A 20186-nucleotide genomic window follows, 5' to 3' on the forward strand; every position below is an offset into this window, starting at 1 on the left:
ACCGCCTCGACTTCACCAATGCGGGATTAACCGGCCGCCTCCGCATCTCCGACCTCGCGCCGCTCCCCGCCCTCACCGCGCTTCTCTTCGCCGGGAATTCATTCGACGGAAATCTCTCCGGAGATTCATGCAGATTTGAATCGATTGATCTCTCGGCGAACAAATTCACCGATTTAGGGCTTGTGGCGCAGTTGCTTTCCAGTTGCGGAAATTTGAATCTGTTGAATTTCTCAAGCAATAAGCTCGTTGGGAAGCTGGAGAGCTCTTTTCCGGCGAGTAAAAGCCTCGAGGTTTTGGATCTCTCCGGCAACCGATTGGACGGGGAATTGCCGGCTGCGTTGTTCAAAAACTCACCGTCGTTGAAAGTCCTTGATTTGTCGAGGAATAACTTCACCGGCAATCTCTTCAATTTGGATTTTAGGTCAATTTCGAATCTCACTCTGCTCAATCTCTCTCGCAACAGCTTCTCCGCCACCGGTTTTCCGGCGACCCTACCTTACTGCCAGGGCCTCCAAACTCTGGATTTAAGCCACAATTTTATCAAGCTGAGGATTCCGGGGGACTTGCTTGCGAAGATGATGAATTTGAAGCAGCTTGTTCTAGCCAACAACGGCTTCTTCGGTGAGATTCCGCTACAATTGGGGGAAATTTGCAGGTCGTTGCAGGTTCTAGATCTTTCCAACAATCAGTTAACCGGAGAGCTTCCTTCAACCTTCATCAATTGTAATCAGCTCGAAACTCTCAAACTCAGCACCAATCAGCTCTCCGGCGGATTTCTCGATACTGTGGTGAGCTCCATCACAAGCCTCAAGTATCTATCCGTGGCGTTCAACAACATCTCCGGCGAAGTGCCGCCGTCGCTCATTAACTGCACTCGGCTTCTGGCTCTAGACCTCAGTTCCAATAATTTCACCGGAAATGTGCCTTCGGTGCTCTGCTCCGGCAATTCCGTCCTCGAAAGACTGTTGCTGGCAAACAATTATCTCTCCGGCGGAGTGCCGGCGGAGCTCGGGCGGTGTAAAAATTTAAAAAGCATTGATCTCAGCTTCAATGAACTGCGCGGCTCGATTCCACCGGAGGTTTGGATGCTGCCGGAGATATCGGATATAGTAATGTGGGCGAACAATCTGAGCGGTCAAATCCCGGAAGGCATTTGCATCAACGGTGGGAATCTGCAGACTCTGATCCTCAACAACAATTTCATCACCGGAGCTCTGCCACAGTCCATTGTCAACTGCACTAATCTAATTTGGGTGTCATTGTCAAGCAACCGCCTCTCCGGCGAAATCCCTCAAGAAATAGGCAACTTAGTCAACCTCGCAATCCTCCAGCTGGGGAACAATTCCCTCACCGGAGCAATTCCGCCGCGAATTGGCGACTGCCGGAGCCTCATATGGCTCGATCTCAACAGCAACGAGCTCCGGGGACCTCTGCCCCCGGAGCTCGCTTCCCAGACTGGCCTCATAGTCCCTGGAGTCGTCTCCGGGAAGCAGTTCGCCTTCGTCCGAAATGAGGGGGGCACGCAGTGTCGCGGGGCGGGTGGTTTAGTCGAGTTCGAAGGGATTCGACCTGACCGGCTGGCCAATTTTCCGATGGTGCACGCGTGTCCTTCGACGAGGATTTATTCCGGGATGACGGTTTACACATTCGCTGGCAATGGCAGCATGATCTACCTTGATCTGTCATACAATCAGCTCTCTGGTGCAATCCCTTCAAGCTTAGGCTCAATGGTTTATCTTCAGGTTTTGAATTTGGGGCATAATGATTTAAGTGGTGAGATACCATCTAGTTTTGGAGGATTAAAGAGTGCTGGTGTTCTTGATCTCTCTCATAACAATCTTCAAGGATTCATCCCTGGATCATTAGGTGGTTTGACATTCCTCAGTGATCTTGATGTTTCAAACAATAATTTATCTGGTTTGATTCCTTCTGGGGGGCAGCTTACCACATTTCCAGCAGCAAGATATGAGAACAACTCTCTCCTCTGTGGGGTTCCCTTGCCGCCTTGCGGATCGACGAGCGGGGGCCATGGCCCCCACTCGTCGTCGAGGGAGAAGAGGCGGAGCATGGCTGTCGGGATGGTGATCGGGATCATGGCCTCGGTCACGTGTATAATGCTGCTTCTCTACGCGCTGTACAGAGCGAAACGGAGCCAGATGAAGGACGAGAAGCGGGATAAATACATCGACAGCCTCCCGACCTCCGGCAGCAGCAGCTGGAAGCTCTCCAGCGTGCCCGAGCCGCTTAGCATCAATGTGGCTACTTTCGAGAAGCCCCTGAAGAAGCTGACGTTCGCGCATCTCCTTGAGGCCACGAACGGGTTCAGCTCCGAGAGTTTGATCGGGTCTGGCGGGTTTGGGGACGTGTACAAGGCGCAGCTTAGGGACGGGAGCGTTGTGGCGATCAAGAAACTGATCCATGTTACCGGGCAGGGCGACCGGGAGTTCATGGCGGAGATGGAGACAATAGGGAAAATCAAGCACAGGAATCTGGTGCCATTGCTTGGTTATTGTAGGGTTGGGGAGGAGAGGCTGTTAGTGTATGAATACATGAAATGGGGGAGTTTGGAGGCTGTGGTTCATGACAAGGACAAGATCGGCGGGGCGAGTCTCGACTGGGCCGCGCGTAAAAAGATCGCAGTGGGGTCCGCCAGAGGGCTGGCGTTCCTCCACCACAGCTGCATCCCGCACATCATCCACCGCGACATGAAGTCGAGCAATGTCCTCCTCGACGAGAAGCTCGAGGCGAGGGTGTCGGATTTTGGGATGGCGAGGCTGGTGAACGCGCTCGACACGCATTTGAGCGTGAGCACGCTGGCGGGGACGCCCGGGTACGTGCCCCCGGAGTACTACCAGAGCTTCAGGTGCACGACGAAGGGGGACGTGTACAGCTACGGGGTGGTGCTGCTGGAGCTGCTGTCGGGGAAGAGGCCGATCGACAGGGCCGAGTTCGGGGAGGACAACAACCTGGTGGGGTGGGCGAAGCAGAAGCACAAGGAGAGGAGGAGCGACGAGATATTGGATCCGCAGCTGGTGACGAGCCTGTCGGGGGACGCGGAGCTGTACCATTACCTGCAGGTGGCGTTCGAGTGCCTGGACGACAAGCCGAACCGGAGGCCGACGATGATTCAGGTGATGGCTAAGTTTAAGGAGCTGCAGCCGGATTCGGAGACGGACACTCTTGATGAGATGTCGTTTAAGGATTCGGTTATTCATGAATCTCCTTAGCTCTATAAACTCACTGTATATATCTTTCATTGCTTCTTTTTTAGGACTACCATTTTGTTTGTGTCCTGTGCCAAATTTTGTCCATTCATCATATTGTATTTCTGTGACAGTTTTGTTAGAATTCAATCCTTTGTATGCAAGTCCATAAAAAGTGATCCCATAAAAGTATTTTAGAAATATGTTTCATGCAAAAGTTATTAGTTGAACTTATGTTACTGTATTATAATTCGAATAATTTTCCACTAAAGAAAATGAATAACGATCATTGGGCCAAGAGCCATTTGGACTGAAAAATCAGTTTGTTTGGACATTTGAAATTTCGAAACCTATATATTGTGAAAAAAGGTTTAAAACAAAAGAGCAAAGCGACGCCAGGTCTCTTTAATTACGCAATTTGACTGCAAGTTAAAGTTTAAGACCACCTCAGAGTGGTGCTTTAACTCTGTGGTATCATATCAATGCCAAGCCAGCACCTGAACTGTGGGTGCTAGGGCGAGTGCAGGGACGGAGCCAGAAATTCAATTTAGCAGTGACAAAAAAAAATATATGAAGAAATTTTAGAAGTCTGAGGTGGGGTATTTATAAAGGAAATTAAAAAAATTTAAACATTAATCAACAAATTAGTACTCCCTCCGTTCCATAGTAATAGAGTCATTTGCCGTTTTGGTACGTTTCATAGTAGTAGAGTCATTTCTCTTTTTAGTAAAAGTCAACACATTTTTCCACACCTACTTTACTATCTTTTATTTTTTTCTCTCTTTATCTCTCTACCTTTTTCATTTTCCATTTCATTCTTCCTTTACTTAACTCACCTTAACACAATTTTTCTTAATCTCCGTGCCGAAAAGAAACGCCTCCATTACTATGGACAGAAAGAGTATAAGTGAAATATATAGAGGTTTATTACCACCAAGTGGATCCGCCCCCTGGATGAGTGCACGATAATCTAGCATGTGTGATTGCGCTATAAGGCGCACTTTGGCTTGACATGAATTTTGCAAAAAGAAATTTGCTTCACGTCACCAATTTTATTATAAAAGCACCAATAATGTATGGTCTCAACGTACCTTTATTTGGCATCCCATTGATTGCGGAAAATTGGGAAAGATTAATGTTATCTATCTTTCTAAGCCTTTTTCACATGAAGTATAAACCAACCATGTATATGCTATATTCTGCAAAATTTATTATTTATTCACTATTCCTTTAAATTTTGAACCCAATCACAAAAAGGTTTATTCAGATTTCAGACCATGCAAATTGATGATAACTTCCAATCTTAGATTTTCGTATTTATCATATATACGAGGCGTGCACACTTACAACTCTGATGTGTGTACATTTTGAAGGATTATAATAAATTAAAATACTAATAAAAAATTTAATCTGTTATAAGATATAGTAGTACATGTCTCACGCATAATAATTTGAAATTAAAATATAGAATACCGACAGAAACAAAAGAGGATAAACATATGATCCAACATGTTCCGTGATATAATACCGCCTTTGATTGCTTACGTTGATTAAGGTCTTAATTACTCTTTTGATTCCTCAAATCAACTTTTAGTCTCAGTGCTTTGTGAATATATAAATATGTTTGACTCGGTCTTCTGACCTTTCTTTTAAATAGAAGTATTGGGATTGTTATATTTATGTAGTGGAAACCAAATCCAATTTTGCTCAACGACAATTTAATGGCGCGACTAAGATTTTTGGCCAATTATACCAATTTAATGGCCTATGTATCTCACTTATTAAACCCCCCACCAATTAAATTTAAATAAGTCCAATTATTATGATTAAATCGTATGATTATTAACGTCTAACTGACTTCTCAAACCCAATTATTAAGCAAGTTCAATTATCAAGGCCCATTTTTACCTATCTAATAAATATATACTACTACTCCACCTCTCAATCAGACAATCACGATATACATTTTTCATGACTCGTGATTTTTAATATAGTTATTTAGTGGATTAAATATGAAGAAAAATATGATTTCAGTTTTGTATAAGAATGAGAGAAAATATAAATTTTATTCTAATTAAATAAGATGACATCTTTTAACAAAAATAAAAAATGGATATATTAAATGAGATGGTGGAAGAACTTTTTAAGTATATACACTTTCACCATTGCTTCTTTTTTTCTCGCAAGTTTTCAATCTTCACATATCATTTTCTATCCACTTTAAAAATACTTATAGCATTGACTTTAAATATAATTTTTTAAAAGATTTTGTGTTTGTGAAATGTGAACAATTCAAATGCATGCAATACAAACACATGCATTTGAATTGTTTTAAAGTTTAAACATAAAAAAATTGCATATTTTTTTGACGAATCTACACTGCAAAATGTGTTTTGGCTTTTTGCGCACGAGTGGATATGATCATATATTTTATGATATAGAATAAAGTAATTCATACAAATAATAAGAAGTAAATGTTTGAAAAAATTTCATATACATTCCATTTCAATATTCTACCATAGACCAATCAAGATTGATATTTGTCACAGATTTTATTGTATATGATCCAAAAGTCCCATTATATTGTAAAGTTAATTACACTATTCATTGGGTGTTCTATGTCTACCAATAACATTATAATTGCACAGTTGAATATAAATTTGTTGATAAGATGGAGCAAATCATAACATCTTATGACACATTATTTTCTTTTAACTTTTTAGTTATCAAGTTATCTGACATGGTGATAGTTAATTTCTTGAATTGATAATGAAAAATATTAGTTCCTCAAAATTATGAAGTTCCAATTCTGCCGAAAATGTGTTTCATGTGTCTAACTTGTATTGTCTAATTCACTAATTGAAAATTATTAGGAAATAAACGCGCAAATGATCACAAATATAAACGAAATAAACATATAAATTTTTGACATAGTTCAATACGATGTGTATTTATGTAGAATATAGGAATAGAAAATTTCACTGACTTTTCGAATACAACTTACAACGAGAGAACAACTATATATAGATAATATAATCAAGTTTTAATCCAAAATAAAAATAGGAACCACATTGGGCCTCAAATATATGTACAAAAGTCCATAAAGAAATTGGATTAATATGATCATAGACTGATTCACTTCTTTTCAGACTCTTTTCAAACTCGATACTTCAACGTAAGCTTGTTAAGATTCAATTTCAATCTATAATAGTCTCACATTCCATGTCCTCTAACTCCATTATATATATAATTCTACGAAGAAAAAAACCCTAATCTACTCTTAATTATGAGCATATAGTCGTCTACTTTTGTATAATGATGAAATTTCAAATCTTTTCCATAGACAAACGTCATTTCCAATTCTTCTTCTGTTGGAAAACAGGGAAAGTTGTTCATACATCACTTGATCCATCAAATACGACAAATATTAATAGCTTGCAAAACATCATTGCTTCTACCCACTTTATCCTTAATTAATCTTCATCTATCTTGGAAATTCCATATCTTGGCGTTGATTCTTGATTATATAGTTGTAATATACATAAATTTTGGATCGATTTTCAACTCTGCATGAAACTTTGAAAATAAAAATGGATTCATGTAGTAATTAGGAGCAAAAACTAATGATCCAAAATAAAAATGAACTGTGTTTTGATTAGATGCTGATTTTGGTTAAACTAGGAATTAACATTATTTACTTTATATGATTTTTTTAAATTTTTTTTTAAGCTTTTGTATTTTATTTGCGAATATAATTGTTTTATTCTAGAATTTGAGTGTATTATGTACTTAGTCCTCATGTGTTTTGTACCCACTGTGCCCCAACAAAATCATCTACCTACTTAGATAGACATGAGTAGTATTTAGATTCCTTTTCAACCATACTCCAACAAAATGTACTCCATCCTACTGAGCTTATAAAAACAGGATAAGAATAAAATTCTTCACAAAATCCCTAGAAATAAAAGGGAGCATTACAGAAATAATTATCATATAATAATTATCATGTGACGAAGCTTAACTCAGTTGGGAAGAAGATACTTTCCTTCCAACCAATAGTTTATGACGAAGAAATATAAGTTAGCATGCAAGATGCTTTTGCTCAAACTAATAGATTGAAGGTTCGAGTCATTGTAACCACAAGACAATTAAGATATTGTTACACTAGTATTAATAAATTAATAGGAGATGCATAGGTATAAATAAAGATACACTTATGAAGCATTAATTGGTTAATGAAGACAATGCACAATTTAATAAATTGACCAATATAGTTGTACTCAATGTCTAAAAGGGAACAATTCGATGATACAGTAAATTGCATTTTCTTTGTAGTAAGTAATTTTGGATGAAAATTTTATCAATGCAACTAGTCTATTAAAATGTAGGAGTAGTATTTAGGTATATAAGAATATAAGTATACTAGATTAAAGTAAGAGAAACAATTGAAAAATGAAAAGTTAAAGATGTGATTATTATTCTATACATCACCAATAAAAGGAAGAAAAAAATAAAAGAAAAAGCGAACACATTGGGCTCCGAAAGTAAATAATGTCACATAAAATACTATCAGTTCAATACAAAATTGAGAATGATTAGTTAATCACTTGAATATGATAATACGAAACTGAAAACAAATAAATTAAACAATACTATATCTACTTGCACTTTTGAAGTCCGAATGTTAGATAAATGTTTAGTGAATAGTGATATTATATTTAATTTTATTAGATAAATGTTTAGTGAATAGTGATATTATATTTAATTTTATGTGTTATAATTGACTTGAACATGCTTGAAGCCGATATTTTGTACAATTACAAATTAAAATCTACAAATTGAGCTTATACTGTCTCAATTTAATAAATCACAAAATAATATCAATAGAAAAATTCCACCCTAAAATATTTTAGATTTTTTATTCATTCATTTTCATTTTAGAAACATCACAATTTAAATAAATATATAAAAATAGAGATTATAAAAATATCGAATTAAAAAAAAATAGAGTTTGTATCTGAAATTTAAAATGTTGTCACAACAATTCAAAATGGAATCGCATCTGCGTCGCTGTCATGTGAATGACCATAAAATCTAATCTTTGGCGGTTTATGTACAATGGAGCTGTAACTGAATTGTGGATAACCATAAAATCTAATCTTTGGCGGTTTATGTACAATGGAGCTGTAACTGAATTGTGGATGACCATAAAATCTATTCTTTTGGCGATTCATGCACAATAGAGTTGAATCTGAGTTGTGAATTACAATAAAATCTAATCCTTTATTGGTTTATGCATCAAAGTCATACGTAGATTTCTTGAAATATTTTTTAATAATTTCTTCTAAAAACTAGTATCAACTATCAACCAAACAAGCTAATGTGTGTAAGATTCTGTAATTCAAATGGACTCTTTCTAATCATATTCATACGTAGCTTTAATTTACAATGAGAGAATCATTTGTCTTTTCTTTTTCTTCATATGGTTGGACAAGAACTTGGTGACACTATAGAGAATACTCACATTTCTTTATTTTTTTTTGCCTTTTTAAAATGTTTTCAAGATTCTGGAGAGTGTCAAGCACATTCGAACATACAATCATAATTTAGTTTCAATATCGAATAATTTTTTGTACATTTTATTATATAGATTTTAAGAAAATATTAGTACCTTGGATGCCTAATACTAGCCTTTAATTTCCACAACGGCCCTTGAATAATAGTGATAATAACAATAATGATAATAATAATAATGTATGTACACATCAAAATATTAACAAAAATTTATTTATCATATAGCCGTTGACCATCAAAAACTGCCTGATATTTATTTGGAATCAATGCCATTTCCTTTTTTCCATAAGTGCATTTTATAAACCATAAAAGTCAGTTTTTGAATTTATATTAGCAAAACCAACCTGAAACTTTGAATTTAACCTTGAATTCATGAAATTAATCTGACAGTAATAGATGTATAGATAAGGAATAGAATAATATAGATGCTTCACAAATTGATTAAAATTATTCGTAACAGTCACATGCATTATATATGGAGATATTATAAGTTGACAATGGTTTCAAAAATAGGAATATATAGTTTCCATTTAAAATTAAACAATTTTGTAAATGTTGACCCAGGGTAAAAAAGAATTAGTATAACATATAAGAAATTAATTGTTGTCACTAAATTAATACTCCATAAAAGCCTTGACTAAAATGCAAGTTATTACACATGAACATAGTTACCGAATGTACATAAAAAATAATGATTTCGGGTCATTGAGAAAAATGGATATAAAAAATTATAGTACTTCAATTTTTAGTAACATTGTACTTTTAATTTATACATAATTCATATGTTACTAAAAATTGAAGCAAAATCATATAAATTCAATCTTTTATCACATTCTAAAGCATACACTGAATTCGAATCATGCATAGATTAAATCAAGTAATTTTTTTAATCCATAATTTTTTATTCCATGATTCAATAAATAATAACTTGGCCGCTAAAATTCATGCAATCTATAGCTAAAATAGAGGCTCATCGCAATATTCGTCGATCAAATTTCCATATAATTTTCAATGTCGTTACAATATACGATTTCATCTCGATCTTAACTAGTGAAATAGAAACTATACACAAATTTATAGTAGTATCATATTTTTAGTATATGTGATAGTACACAAGCTACACATGAGCAAATTGGCCGTTACACCCAAGTTGTTTTTTTTTTTTTTTTTACGTTACCAAGAATTAAATTCACTGCAATTATATTGCTTTACCAATTATTGAGCTACCCAATTATTAACCTCCCTTTTCATTACCTTCACCAGTCAAACTCCACATGGCGCCATCTCATTGGCTGGTCAAACGTCTAAAATCCCAATTTTGGCCCTTTAAGGGGAAATCCTATAATTTAAAACTAAACAGGTATTTAATCACAATTTTGGGAAATCAAATGAAAAATATTTGAATCAGTGCTGATTATTGTCAGTAAGTGAAAGGTTTCTTATGTACTGATACTATTTTCTTTCCAAAAACATCCAAAAATCATAACTCCCCCAAAACAAACCCACCTTTTTTCCCATTTTATTTTGCAAGAAAATCTTTTTGTCTCATCAGCAATCACATTTCTTGCTTACTGCTTAGCCAATTCCTAGAGAGAGAGAGGGGGGAGCGGATGTGCAAGAATCTAGAGAGAGAAAGCAGCAGTGAAATTGACTGGAAGGTGGGATTTTGTTTCTCGTGTTTGCTAATTTGTTTGGAAACGGGGGAGAAACAGAATAAAGATTTGTCTTTTATTTTAATTTTCCGCAAATTCTGATTACTAATCTAACAAGGGTCAGAAGCAGAGTTTGATTTCTTTAATTTTTGACTGCTCCATGTTTCTCTGCACGTACTGAAAAACACTTCATCATTTGCTAATCATTGAATCCGATTTTGTTTTTGGTATTTTCCTTTTTCCCCTTCGGTTTTGCCATTTTTGTGATTGTGGGGAATTTATTGTCTGGGCCATTGTTCTAAATTTGAGCTGCATCCCACCTTTTCCTGTACCTGATGATGGTCCATGCACAGGAAAAGTCTCGATTTTGCTGATTTTTTTTGTCTGTTTTTATGCAGTTTTCCTCTTTTTATGGGTGCAGTTATGCTTATTCTGTTAGATCTTGTGTGATTTTAAGAACTGAGGATTTTTGGGTCTCTTCAAATTTGGCTTCTGATGTTTCTGAAATTTGGGGGTTTAATTGTATGTCGGTCTCCTTTGAATTGAGCTTGGTTTGGAAATGTCTATAGACTTACTCTTAAGCTTTGATTGATTTCTTGGATTGATTGGTTCTAAAAAAGTGGTGCTGATTTCTTTATTTTCGACACTCTTAGCCCTTTGTCAAGATTGTGCTCTGACACACACATGTAATTCTTGATATGTTTCTGGAGTTTTGTGCTTTTGTCTTGTGATCTATTAGGTTCGGATTCGATGAATAAAACCCGAGAAAAGGGTTGTTTTGTCTCTGTTTCTTTTGTTGGGTTATTGAGAATTGGGTTCTGTTCACAAAAGTTGATCTTGACTGCTGTTTAGGAAGTTCCTTTTTCTGTGTTAACAAAATGAATGTGAATGAAAAATCTTTAATGCTTGAAGGAATCTGATTTGCTTATGCTGCCTATTCTATATGCCTACTGAAAATTTCTGCTTTTTGTTTTGTGTATCCAGCTTTGAGCGTGAGGTCTCGTATTGAGTGGATAATATTAGCACAATCTCAAGATTCCCATGGGTGGATTTGATGATCATGTCGCTATTATGGGTGATTGGATGCCCCCGAGCCCTAATACGGGTGCTTTTCTCTTATCAATGATGAATGATGATGTTGGAGCACGGCTGCCTGTGGAATCTGCTGGTGGAAATAGAAGTGAGCCTGAACAACAAGTTACCTCCAGAAATGGCAATCGAAATGTTCAGAGTGAAGCTAGTTTCGGAGATGATGAAACCAACAAGGGCAATGCAGTGAGTGAACCAAAGTTGAGTTCCCGAGGGGGTCTTAAGGAGAGGATTGCAGCTAGAGCTGGTTTCAATGCTCCAAGGCTGAATACAGAGAGCATCAGACCTTCCGACCTTTCTAAGAAGCCAGAAGTTCGGTCTCCTTATTTGACGATTCCTCCTGGTCTTAGTCCAACCACTCTGCTCGATTCTCCAGTTTTCCTCTCTAATTCACTGGTAAGCTCTGCACTATAAAACTTGTGTGTTCCTTTTAGTTGGAATAGCTCTATCAGGATTCTCTTCTCTAACTGCTGCAAATAAATAGACATATATATGCGAACAACCTAGTTATGTACATGTTCGAGTTGTTGTACTGTCATACATTCTGGAATATGATGATTTATTGAAGGCTGTGTGTTGTACTATATATCTCACGAACAAATGAGCCTGACATTTTTCGGTGCTCATGACTTATCTTTGAGTCAGAATGGTCTTTCCATTGCTTCTTTTTCCTCTATTATCGTATTTTTTGTCACATTCCAGCAGTTTATTATACGTATTGAGATCAGAAAGAGTAGGACTAATAGAGTTTGTGAACAAGACAATTGGGTTGCAAATGTTTGCATCTTGCAAATTTTTTCCATGTGTGTGCTATCTGTTGCAGCACTAGTGCAAGTGACCCTCGTACTTCGTTTCTCAGTTGATGTGACGCTTTGTTACTTTGCAGGTTCTGCCATCTCCTACAACCGGAAAATTTTCTTTTGCCCCGAGTGGAGACTATCGCGAATCAGGACTGATGATAGGTGATTCTGATAAGGGGAAGGAGAATAATTTTGAGGACACCAATGCCTCATCGTTTGCGTTCAAACCCATGACTGAATCCGCTTCGTTCCCATACTTAAATGCAACAAATAAAGTAAGTGATTGCTTGCTCTTCTTTATCCCCCTTGTCTATGCACGTTTCCTGTGTTTTTCTCCGCTCCATTGCTACGTATAAGTCGATATTTTATTGTGTAGTAAGTTTATGATGGCGAGTTTTGCATTTCAGTCCTTTTTTCAATCACTGGTCAAAATTTTTCATTATATGGCTTTGGTGTGCAGACTTTTCCTAATGCTGGATTTACTGTTCATTCGAACACGTCTCAACCGCGTCAAAATATAGAACCGACCAAATCGTACTTGGCAAACAACAGCACTTTGTTTCAGGAGGCAAGTTTCGGTGGATCAGATTTGGGTAACAATGGTAGCAGCACTCTGCTGCAGACACACAGCTCTGCTGGTGCTGTGGAGCATTCTCCGCCTTTTGATGAACAAAACGACGATGGAGATCAAAGAAGCAGCGGAGATCCCAATGGTGGTGGCAGCACGGCTGATGATGGCTACAACTGGCGAAAATATGGGCAGAAGCATGTGAAAGGAAGTGAGTATCCTCGGAGTTATTACAAATGCACGCACCAAAGTTGTCCCGTGAAGAAAAAGGTCGAACGGTCCCAAGAAGGTCACATCACTGAGATAACCTACAAGGGCGCTCATAACCACCCGAAGCCTCCTCCCAACCGCAGATCAGCTCTTGGATCCTCAAATGGGCTCGGTGATATTCAGCTCGACTCTGACCAACCTGGAACCGGTGATCAAATCTGGTCGGGAGTACAAAATGGAAACGCTGCAGGAGGCTGGAAACCGGACAATCTTGACGGATCACCTTCAGCATTGCCGGGCCAAGAATACAACAATGGAGCTAGAAATGGAACCACCTATGAGACAGTGGATGGTGTTGATGGATCTTCTACTTTCTCAAACGAAGAAGAAGAGGATGATCGTGCAACGCATGGCAGCGTGTCATTAGGTTATGATGGTGAAGGAGACGAGTCAGAATCAAAGAGAAGGTTTTTTCTACCTTTTCTCGTGTAATTCATTCACTGAGGTGGAAATACAACTCGATGCTTATCTTTGCCTTGTTTTTGCTTGCAGGAGAATCGAAACTTATGCCCCAGAGATGAGTGGGGCTTCTAGACCGATAAGGGAGCCGAGGGTAGTAGTCCAGACGACCAGTGAAGTGGACATCCTCGATGATGGATACCGCTGGCGCAAATATGGACAGAAAGTCGTGAAAGGAAATCCGAACCCAAGGTTAATTAATCTTCCGTCTCATCACCTCATCTATCATCGAGAGACCATCACTAACTTATCTGATGCAGGAGCTACTACAAGTGCACGAGTGCAGGCTGCAACGTGAGGAAACACGTGGAGCGGGCTTCCCACGACCTGAAGTCTGTGATAACAACGTACGAGGGCAAGCACAACCACGATGTCCCAGCAGCGCGCAACAGTGGAGGTGGTCAGAACACGCGCCCAACTCAACAAGCTCACACTGCTCCAGGTAATAATAACCTGCACAGGCCCGAGCCCTCCCACCTTCGTGGCAGCTCAACCTGGTTTGAGAGGCCACCACTAGGCTCGTTTGGGCCGGGGCCAGGCTTCGGATACAGAATGGATCAGGCCGGGCTCGGCCTCATGGGGGCTAACCAAGGGAAGCTGCCGCTGCATCATCAGTATTTAGGGCAGCAAAACCGGGGCGTGAACGAGATGGGATACATGATGCCGAAGCCGGAGCCCGGGACGGATGCAGGGGGTTTGAACACATCCAATAATGCATCATCAGTTTACCAGCAGCTTATGAGCAGACTGCCGCTCGGACCACCACCGATATAAGTAAATGTTCAAAGAAGAGATGTGGAAACATTCAAACATCTATATATATAATATATATAACTCTCTTTTATATGTGATTTTGAACTGGGATTACTCATTATAAACCATTCTTTATTTCTTTCTGGTGTTATAATCAATGGGAATTATAGAGCATTTGTTTTTGGGATTGCTCAATATGTTGATATTGTTGAGAGGCCATGACTGTGTTCAGTTTTTTGAGCAAAAAAAACAGATTTTATGTGAATCTTTATTATATTTATTTATCGTGTTGATCTCGCCAAGTGTATCTAGGCTTATTAATTTCAGCTTTTACAATTAAATTCCTTGATTTATATGTGAAAATTGATTATATAATGTTTATTTTCACTTTATATAAAAAACTTGACAATATAGTACTCCATTTGCATGTGATTCGACATTATTAAATATTAAAAATAAGTGAACTACATCTAAAATCTAAATATAAGTACTCCATATATTAGAGTCAGATACTATACAAGTCGAATATTCCATTGTAGAGTTTGACGAGTGTACGCAATAATATCATCACACTTATGAAATATAAAATTGATTCGATATTTATTTTTTGAAATACTAAATGAAAAAAGTTAGTAAAATATAAATCTTATTTTTATTTTTATAACAAAATAGTACTCCCTCCGTCCCCTATTAAGAGTCACACTTTTCTATTTCGGTCTATCCCCAATCAAGAGTCACATTTCATTTTTACCATAAATAGTAAATAGGTCTCACATTCCACTAACTTTTTCAACTAACTTTTCTTTACATTTCTTAAAATCCGTGCCTGGTCAAATTGTGACTCCTAATCGGGGACGACATAGAGAGTAGTATACTCCATAAGATTATTTACTAAAAATAATAATAAAAAAATATATAAAAGTTGACTTTAAAATATAAATTGAAGAACAATCTATCTCAATTAAATTATATTTGTACTGAATAATTTTTAATTAAAAATTGATGAATTTAGCTTAGTTTAATTAGAGAATATGTTCAGTATATCTGAATACAAATTTTTTGTTAATGATGTAATTCTGCTAAACAAAACCTATTGTTTTAATGTATGGTCCTCGTCTATTCAAAAATTACATGAAAAAGCGATAAATAAACAAAGAGAGAAAAGCAAAAAGAATGAATCTATTGTTTAATCCCTAAAAAAGAAAAGTAAAGGCGAATGAGAAGCGCACCTACCAATTTCACAATCCATGGATAAAAAATTGCAAGCGTCTCTCGTCAAACTGGAATCGATTCATGAACCGTGCCTGAAACTGCCTGAATTGGCTTAAAATTGCCAGATTTTACCCACAGATTTCTGCTTGTAACACACGCACAACTTAGCTGGATAATGAATTTTGTTTCCTGTTGATGTAGTTGAACAGATCTTGAAATTGATGTGACGATGATGAGATTGAGAATTAGATCTGATCTGAAAGACTGAAATCCCCCTAAATTTCAGCTCTGGAACTTCACTCAATTTTCGCAAGGTAAACCCTCGACGCCGAGCTGAATATGAAATTTTTTGAATTTAGAATTAGTCAGATCTGCAAGCTGATCTATAGATGAAACGAACGCCTCTACTCTTAAAGCATGAGAAAAAGTCTGAGGTTTTGTAAGAAACCTCAGAAATGATTGAAGACCTGCTTATGAAAAAGATCTGATCGAATTGAGTGATTGGATTAGTTATTCATTTCAAATATTCATTCTTTCTGTCTGTGTGTGTGTTTGAGCTAGAGAATAGAGAGTCAATGATGAAATGCATTCCACTGCTGATTGTAATCATATGTTGTAGGAGTGTAATGTATTGTGTGATTGGAACTGGAATTTTAATTTTCATTTACAAATATTTGAACTCAGCTTAAGTTATGGAATTCTGTGAAATGCAGGTTGGAGAATTTGCAGTTTCTGATCCGGCTGTATATACGAATATCGTGTAATATTTCTGAATACTTGTAAGATATGCATGCGAAGCATCGGAATGGGCCTGGGAATGGGCACAGGACAAATACTATGGGGATGGGGGGTGCGGCTGCTGCCTCACGAATTCCCCCTGAAGGTTCAATGAGAGGCTATCGGATGCACAATTCTGAGTACAGGAACTATAATCGTGGTGGTTACGGAAATGGGGGTTACTCGAAGCAGTATCAGCCACCTCTGCCCCCTCAAAGGGAGACTGATGTTTTCATTGAAGCTGGAAGGATGGCCGCTGAGTATTTGGTTTCTAAAGGCATGCTGCCACCAAATGCACTTTCAGGGAAGTGGCAGGGTGATGGCTTGAAAAACCAGATTGGAAACTTTCAAGGATATAGGTCTAATGAAGCAGAAAAAATACAGACTTCTGTGGATGGCCGTGCATCAGCTCATTCCCGTTTAGGAAATGCTGCTATGGATGTAGCTCCTGGTAGGAGAAAGTATTCTGATGAATATAATTCAATGGGTTCTAGAAGTTCTGTTCGAGGAATAGAACGCGGAAGGAAAAGAAGTGAATCTTTCAAAAATTATGGGTCGGAGGTTAGTAGAGAATTGGGAAAAAGTGGATCATTGACGGAGAAGATTAGAACTTACCCCGGTGCAGAGGCAGATAGTGATACTTCTGTTGGACATTACAGTGAGCAGCCTTTGGGTAAAGATGGTAATTGTGAGATGCGTGGGTCATCTCCTGGTGAAATAGCTCAAGGAATTGAAAGTGAAACTCAAATAGTTTCTGGATTGGAGAAACGTAACCTAGTGGAAGATGCAGATGTGAGTACTAGTGTTTTGAGTAATGGGAAGTGTCTAGCATCAGATGCAAACACCGAAGCCACAAAAAAGTCTGATGATGAGTCGGAATTGGTTAAAGCTGTAAATAATGACAATGAAACGCAGCAAAATGATGAGAAAAAGGAGGTTGCATCTTTTGGAATAGAGGATACTTTGGTAAGTGAGGACCATGTTGATTTAGTAAAGCAGTGCAAATTTGCAAATGTTCCCACTAAAGCTCGTTCATCATTGACAATGAAGGGTGTGGTGAAGACTGATCTGAAACCCATTAAAGAAGAAGAGAGCATTTCCAAGAGAGAACATGTGGAGGATACTGGAGTGCATCGCATAGATGTTGGCGTTGGGAATTCGGTAGGTAATCCTGCTACCCATCAAAATCATGAGCTTAAAAGTCTTCAATCAGATGATCCCACTTCAGAAAAAGAGATGGACATTATATACTCAACAAGGTCAGCACCGAGCTTAAGGTCTGAGTCTTTTGCTGAACGATCTTTATATAAAGAGCAACGACCAGATGAGGGAATGTCAGGCTTCGGAAGGTCAAAGTCCATGCTAATGGAACGAGGTGAAAAACGAGCAATAGATTGTGATGGTAAGGAGGATTTTAAAAAACTCAGACAATGGGTTCCTCTGCAGGATGCTCAATCTAATAGCTCCGCTCCAATTTCTAGCTCAACAGAAAACAAGCCACTATCACCAGAACCAAGTACTTCACATGGTTCTCATCCGGCTCCGTGTCCTGATCAGAGTACTTTGGATATTTCACTTTCCAAAGATAATACTGATTCGTCTGAGTTCATGCAAGAAAAGCAGCTGTTTCCCAGTTCATTTAAGACTTGTGACCTGAATCTTGTTGGAGGTTGTGATGTCAACGAGAGTCATGATTCTGGTCCCATGCTGGTTTTCCCATCCATCACCCAAACAGGAAAAGCAGCAACATCTATAGATGTTGATTTGTCCATGTCTAACAATGGCAATATGTCTAATAAAACTGTTAAACACAGTATAAATGAGAAGGATATTGAGGTTATTGATTTGGAAAAGGAATCTTCACATGATGACAAAACCTATGGTACTTCGGACAGAAGGTTAGTTTGTTGATGTGACATGCATACATGTACTTGTGAATTACTTCTTTTTTGGATGCACACAAAAAGCAATGAACACGTAGATGCTACTATAAGTAAAAAAACTCTTTAGTTTGTGTCTCATGCCTTCACAATTTACCTGCTTCATGCTTTGCATGGTTTTTGATATATGTCTTGATCATTCAGGGGAGATACTGTGTTCACTGACCTGGATGGCTTGCCTACTAATGTACACAATGCTAATGGGATGCCTGACGTTCAGGATGGTTATGGGCTTATGATATCGGAACTTCTTGGAAGTGACAGCCCAAACTGTTCTTCTGTACCGACAGATTTAAATTCATTGCACAATCATATGGGTCTACCAAATGAAGAGGTAACAGAATGCCCCTAGTCCCATTAATTTGTTGTGATGAAATTCAAGGGCTCAACTAATGATGACTTGCATCTCTTTCTAATCAAAAGGGAACTACTGATCTTTGGAAAAAATGAAAAAAACTAGTAGTAGTATATTAGGGACTCATTTTTTGATCTAAAATGATTATTTCAAATATCTTACATTTGTGGTCTGGTCTTGCATTAGTGAATTTCTATTTCTCTCTCTCAAATTATAGATGACCAATGAACTATGCCTCATCTTACTTTCCTTAGATGATAATATCTTACTCTATATTTGCAGGGGATTCTTGGCGATGATGACTCAATTTATATGTCCCTGGGCGAAATACCAATAAGTATGCCTTACTACTTTAAAGTTTATGATTCATCTTGTTAGCTCACTGCCACTGGATTTATTTTCATGACAAAGTGGATAATGTTTAATCTATTTCAGCACGATATAAAATTTGATTATATTCTGGCATGCATAACCACCACTTTTCTCTCTCTGGAAGGCAGATTCCAATTTTAAACTGTCTAGGAGTAGGTTTGATCTGTTTAAATTTCTTCCTTCATCCAAGCATTTATAGCTATAGAGTAGTGGAAATAATTTGGTCAATTTGTTGAAAATCACTAGAATAAAGGTATGGTTATTGTTGTTGATAAATCTCCTTATTGACATGGAATATTTTTTGGGGATTAGGTTTGCCATTTTAAATTAAGCTTGTTATTTCTTATGTAGAGACATGAATGATGAATCTTACGTGCTCGTATTTCTTATGGATTACTACTAAAACAATAGCCATTGTCAACATGTTCGTCTCAAAACCCAAACTTGCCCTTTGGCAGTTTGTGTAAGCTGGTTTATTCACCTGTTATTGTTGCCTTGGGATTTATTGCAGAAGTACATATCTCATAAATTCATTCATGTGCTTCTTTCCTGCCACAGGAACTATGATTCTCCTTTTCTTTAATAGCAGTAGTTTGAGCTTCCATTTTTTCTCGTTTTGAAAAGGGCACAATGATTGGGTACCTTATATCATGTAATACATGAAACTGTGTGTGGCTCTCTCTCTCTCTCTGATCACATTAATGTTAATTTGTTTCAGGCATACTGGGAGCCTGGGAGCAGCCATCGCAGGACTACGGGAAACCATTTTGAGCATGATGAGAGCATTAATATCAAATGTTGGGCACTCGCCCAGACGAGAAGCTTTTGTCAAGCTCCCGATCACCTTTTCTTGATGTCTCATTAAGTGTTGATCAAGTGATCCAGTTGCAATGAGTTACCTGTACTCGACCACGACTTTCTCGTCCCATCTCCATTAATAATGTGGATTGTAGTGGATTTTAGCTGGATTATGGTGTAGAGTATATGAATGATGAAGATGTGGGAATGGTTATATTTGTGTATGTAGATGAGATACTTGACCATCAACAGCTCTATAAATGTTCAATAACTTGTATTCCAAAGCTCCTTTCTGCACAGGTAATGTGGTTTTGTATTTGGGAGTTGGAATTTGGATTGAGATATAATAAATATCAAATCTCTT

At 37.8% G+C, this 20186-nt stretch overlaps 3 protein-coding genes across 4 annotated transcripts; all 3 read left to right on the top strand.

Annotated features, from left to right (window-relative positions):
* Positions 1-2: 2 nt before the first annotated feature.
* LOC125217648 (receptor-like protein kinase BRI1-like 3) lies at positions 3-3353 on the top strand (the record flags this gene model as incomplete). Its single annotated transcript, XM_048119168.1, has 1 exon — positions 3-3353. A coding segment is annotated over one exon (3225 nt), but the record flags the coding sequence as incomplete, so codon positions are not given.
* A 6858-nt stretch (positions 3354-10211) lies between these two features.
* Positions 10212-14557, top strand: LOC125221981 (probable WRKY transcription factor 2). 2 transcript variants are annotated; one of them, XM_048124349.1, is made up of 6 exons: positions 10212-10435; positions 11414-11914; positions 12405-12593; positions 12779-13563; positions 13649-13807; positions 13876-14557. In XM_048124349.1, exons 2-6 carry the CDS (start codon positions 11471-11473, stop codon positions 14387-14389), a joined length of 2091 nt encoding a protein of 696 aa, XP_047980306.1. In that variant the 5' UTR covers positions 10212-10435; positions 11414-11470; the 3' UTR covers positions 14390-14557. The 2 variants fall into 2 exon arrangements, with proteins under 2 accessions (XP_047980306.1, XP_047980307.1); XM_048124350.1 differs by lacking the exon at positions 10212-10435 and adding an exon at positions 10516-10656.
* Positions 14558-15545: 988 nt separating this feature from the next.
* Positions 15546-20106, top strand: LOC125222130 (uncharacterized protein At4g26450). The gene is made up of 5 exons (XM_048124597.1): positions 15546-15894; positions 16294-18255; positions 18442-18631; positions 18935-18989; positions 19743-20106. Exons 2-5 carry the CDS (start codon positions 16367-16369, stop codon positions 19793-19795), a joined length of 2187 nt encoding a protein of 728 aa, XP_047980554.1. The 5' UTR covers positions 15546-15894; positions 16294-16366; the 3' UTR covers positions 19796-20106.
* The last annotated feature ends 80 nt before the right edge of the window (positions 20107-20186 follow it).

Source organism: Salvia hispanica, chromosome 4 (genome assembly GCF_023119035.1).
Source record: "Salvia hispanica cultivar TCC Black 2014 chromosome 4, UniMelb_Shisp_WGS_1.0, whole genome shotgun sequence".
Classification (NCBI taxonomy): Eukaryota; Viridiplantae; Streptophyta; class Magnoliopsida; order Lamiales; family Lamiaceae; genus Salvia; species Salvia hispanica.

Bases quoted from the DNA above. Each gene is read 5' to 3' on its own strand.
- LOC125221981 (XM_048124349.1), top strand. From the start codon at position 11,471: ATGGGTGGATTTGATGATCATGTCGCTATTATGGGTGATTGGATGCCC. The intron at 12,594-12,778 runs GTAAGTGATTGC...TTTGGTGTGCAG, and splicing joins ACTTAAATGCAACAAATAAA to ACTTTTCCTAATGCTGGATT. The intron at 13,564-13,648 runs GTTTTTTCTACC...TTTTGCTTGCAG, and splicing joins GAGTCAGAATCAAAGAGAAG to GAGAATCGAAACTTATGCCC.
- LOC125222130 (XM_048124597.1), top strand. From the start codon at position 16,367: ATGCATGCGAAGCATCGGAATGGGCCTGGGAATGGGCACAGGACAAAT. The intron at 18,632-18,934 runs GTAACAGAATGC...CTATATTTGCAG, and splicing joins TGGGTCTACCAAATGAAGAG to GGGATTCTTGGCGATGATGA. The intron at 18,990-19,742 runs GTATGCCTTACT...AATTTGTTTCAG, and splicing joins CCTGGGCGAAATACCAATAA to GCATACTGGGAGCCTGGGAG.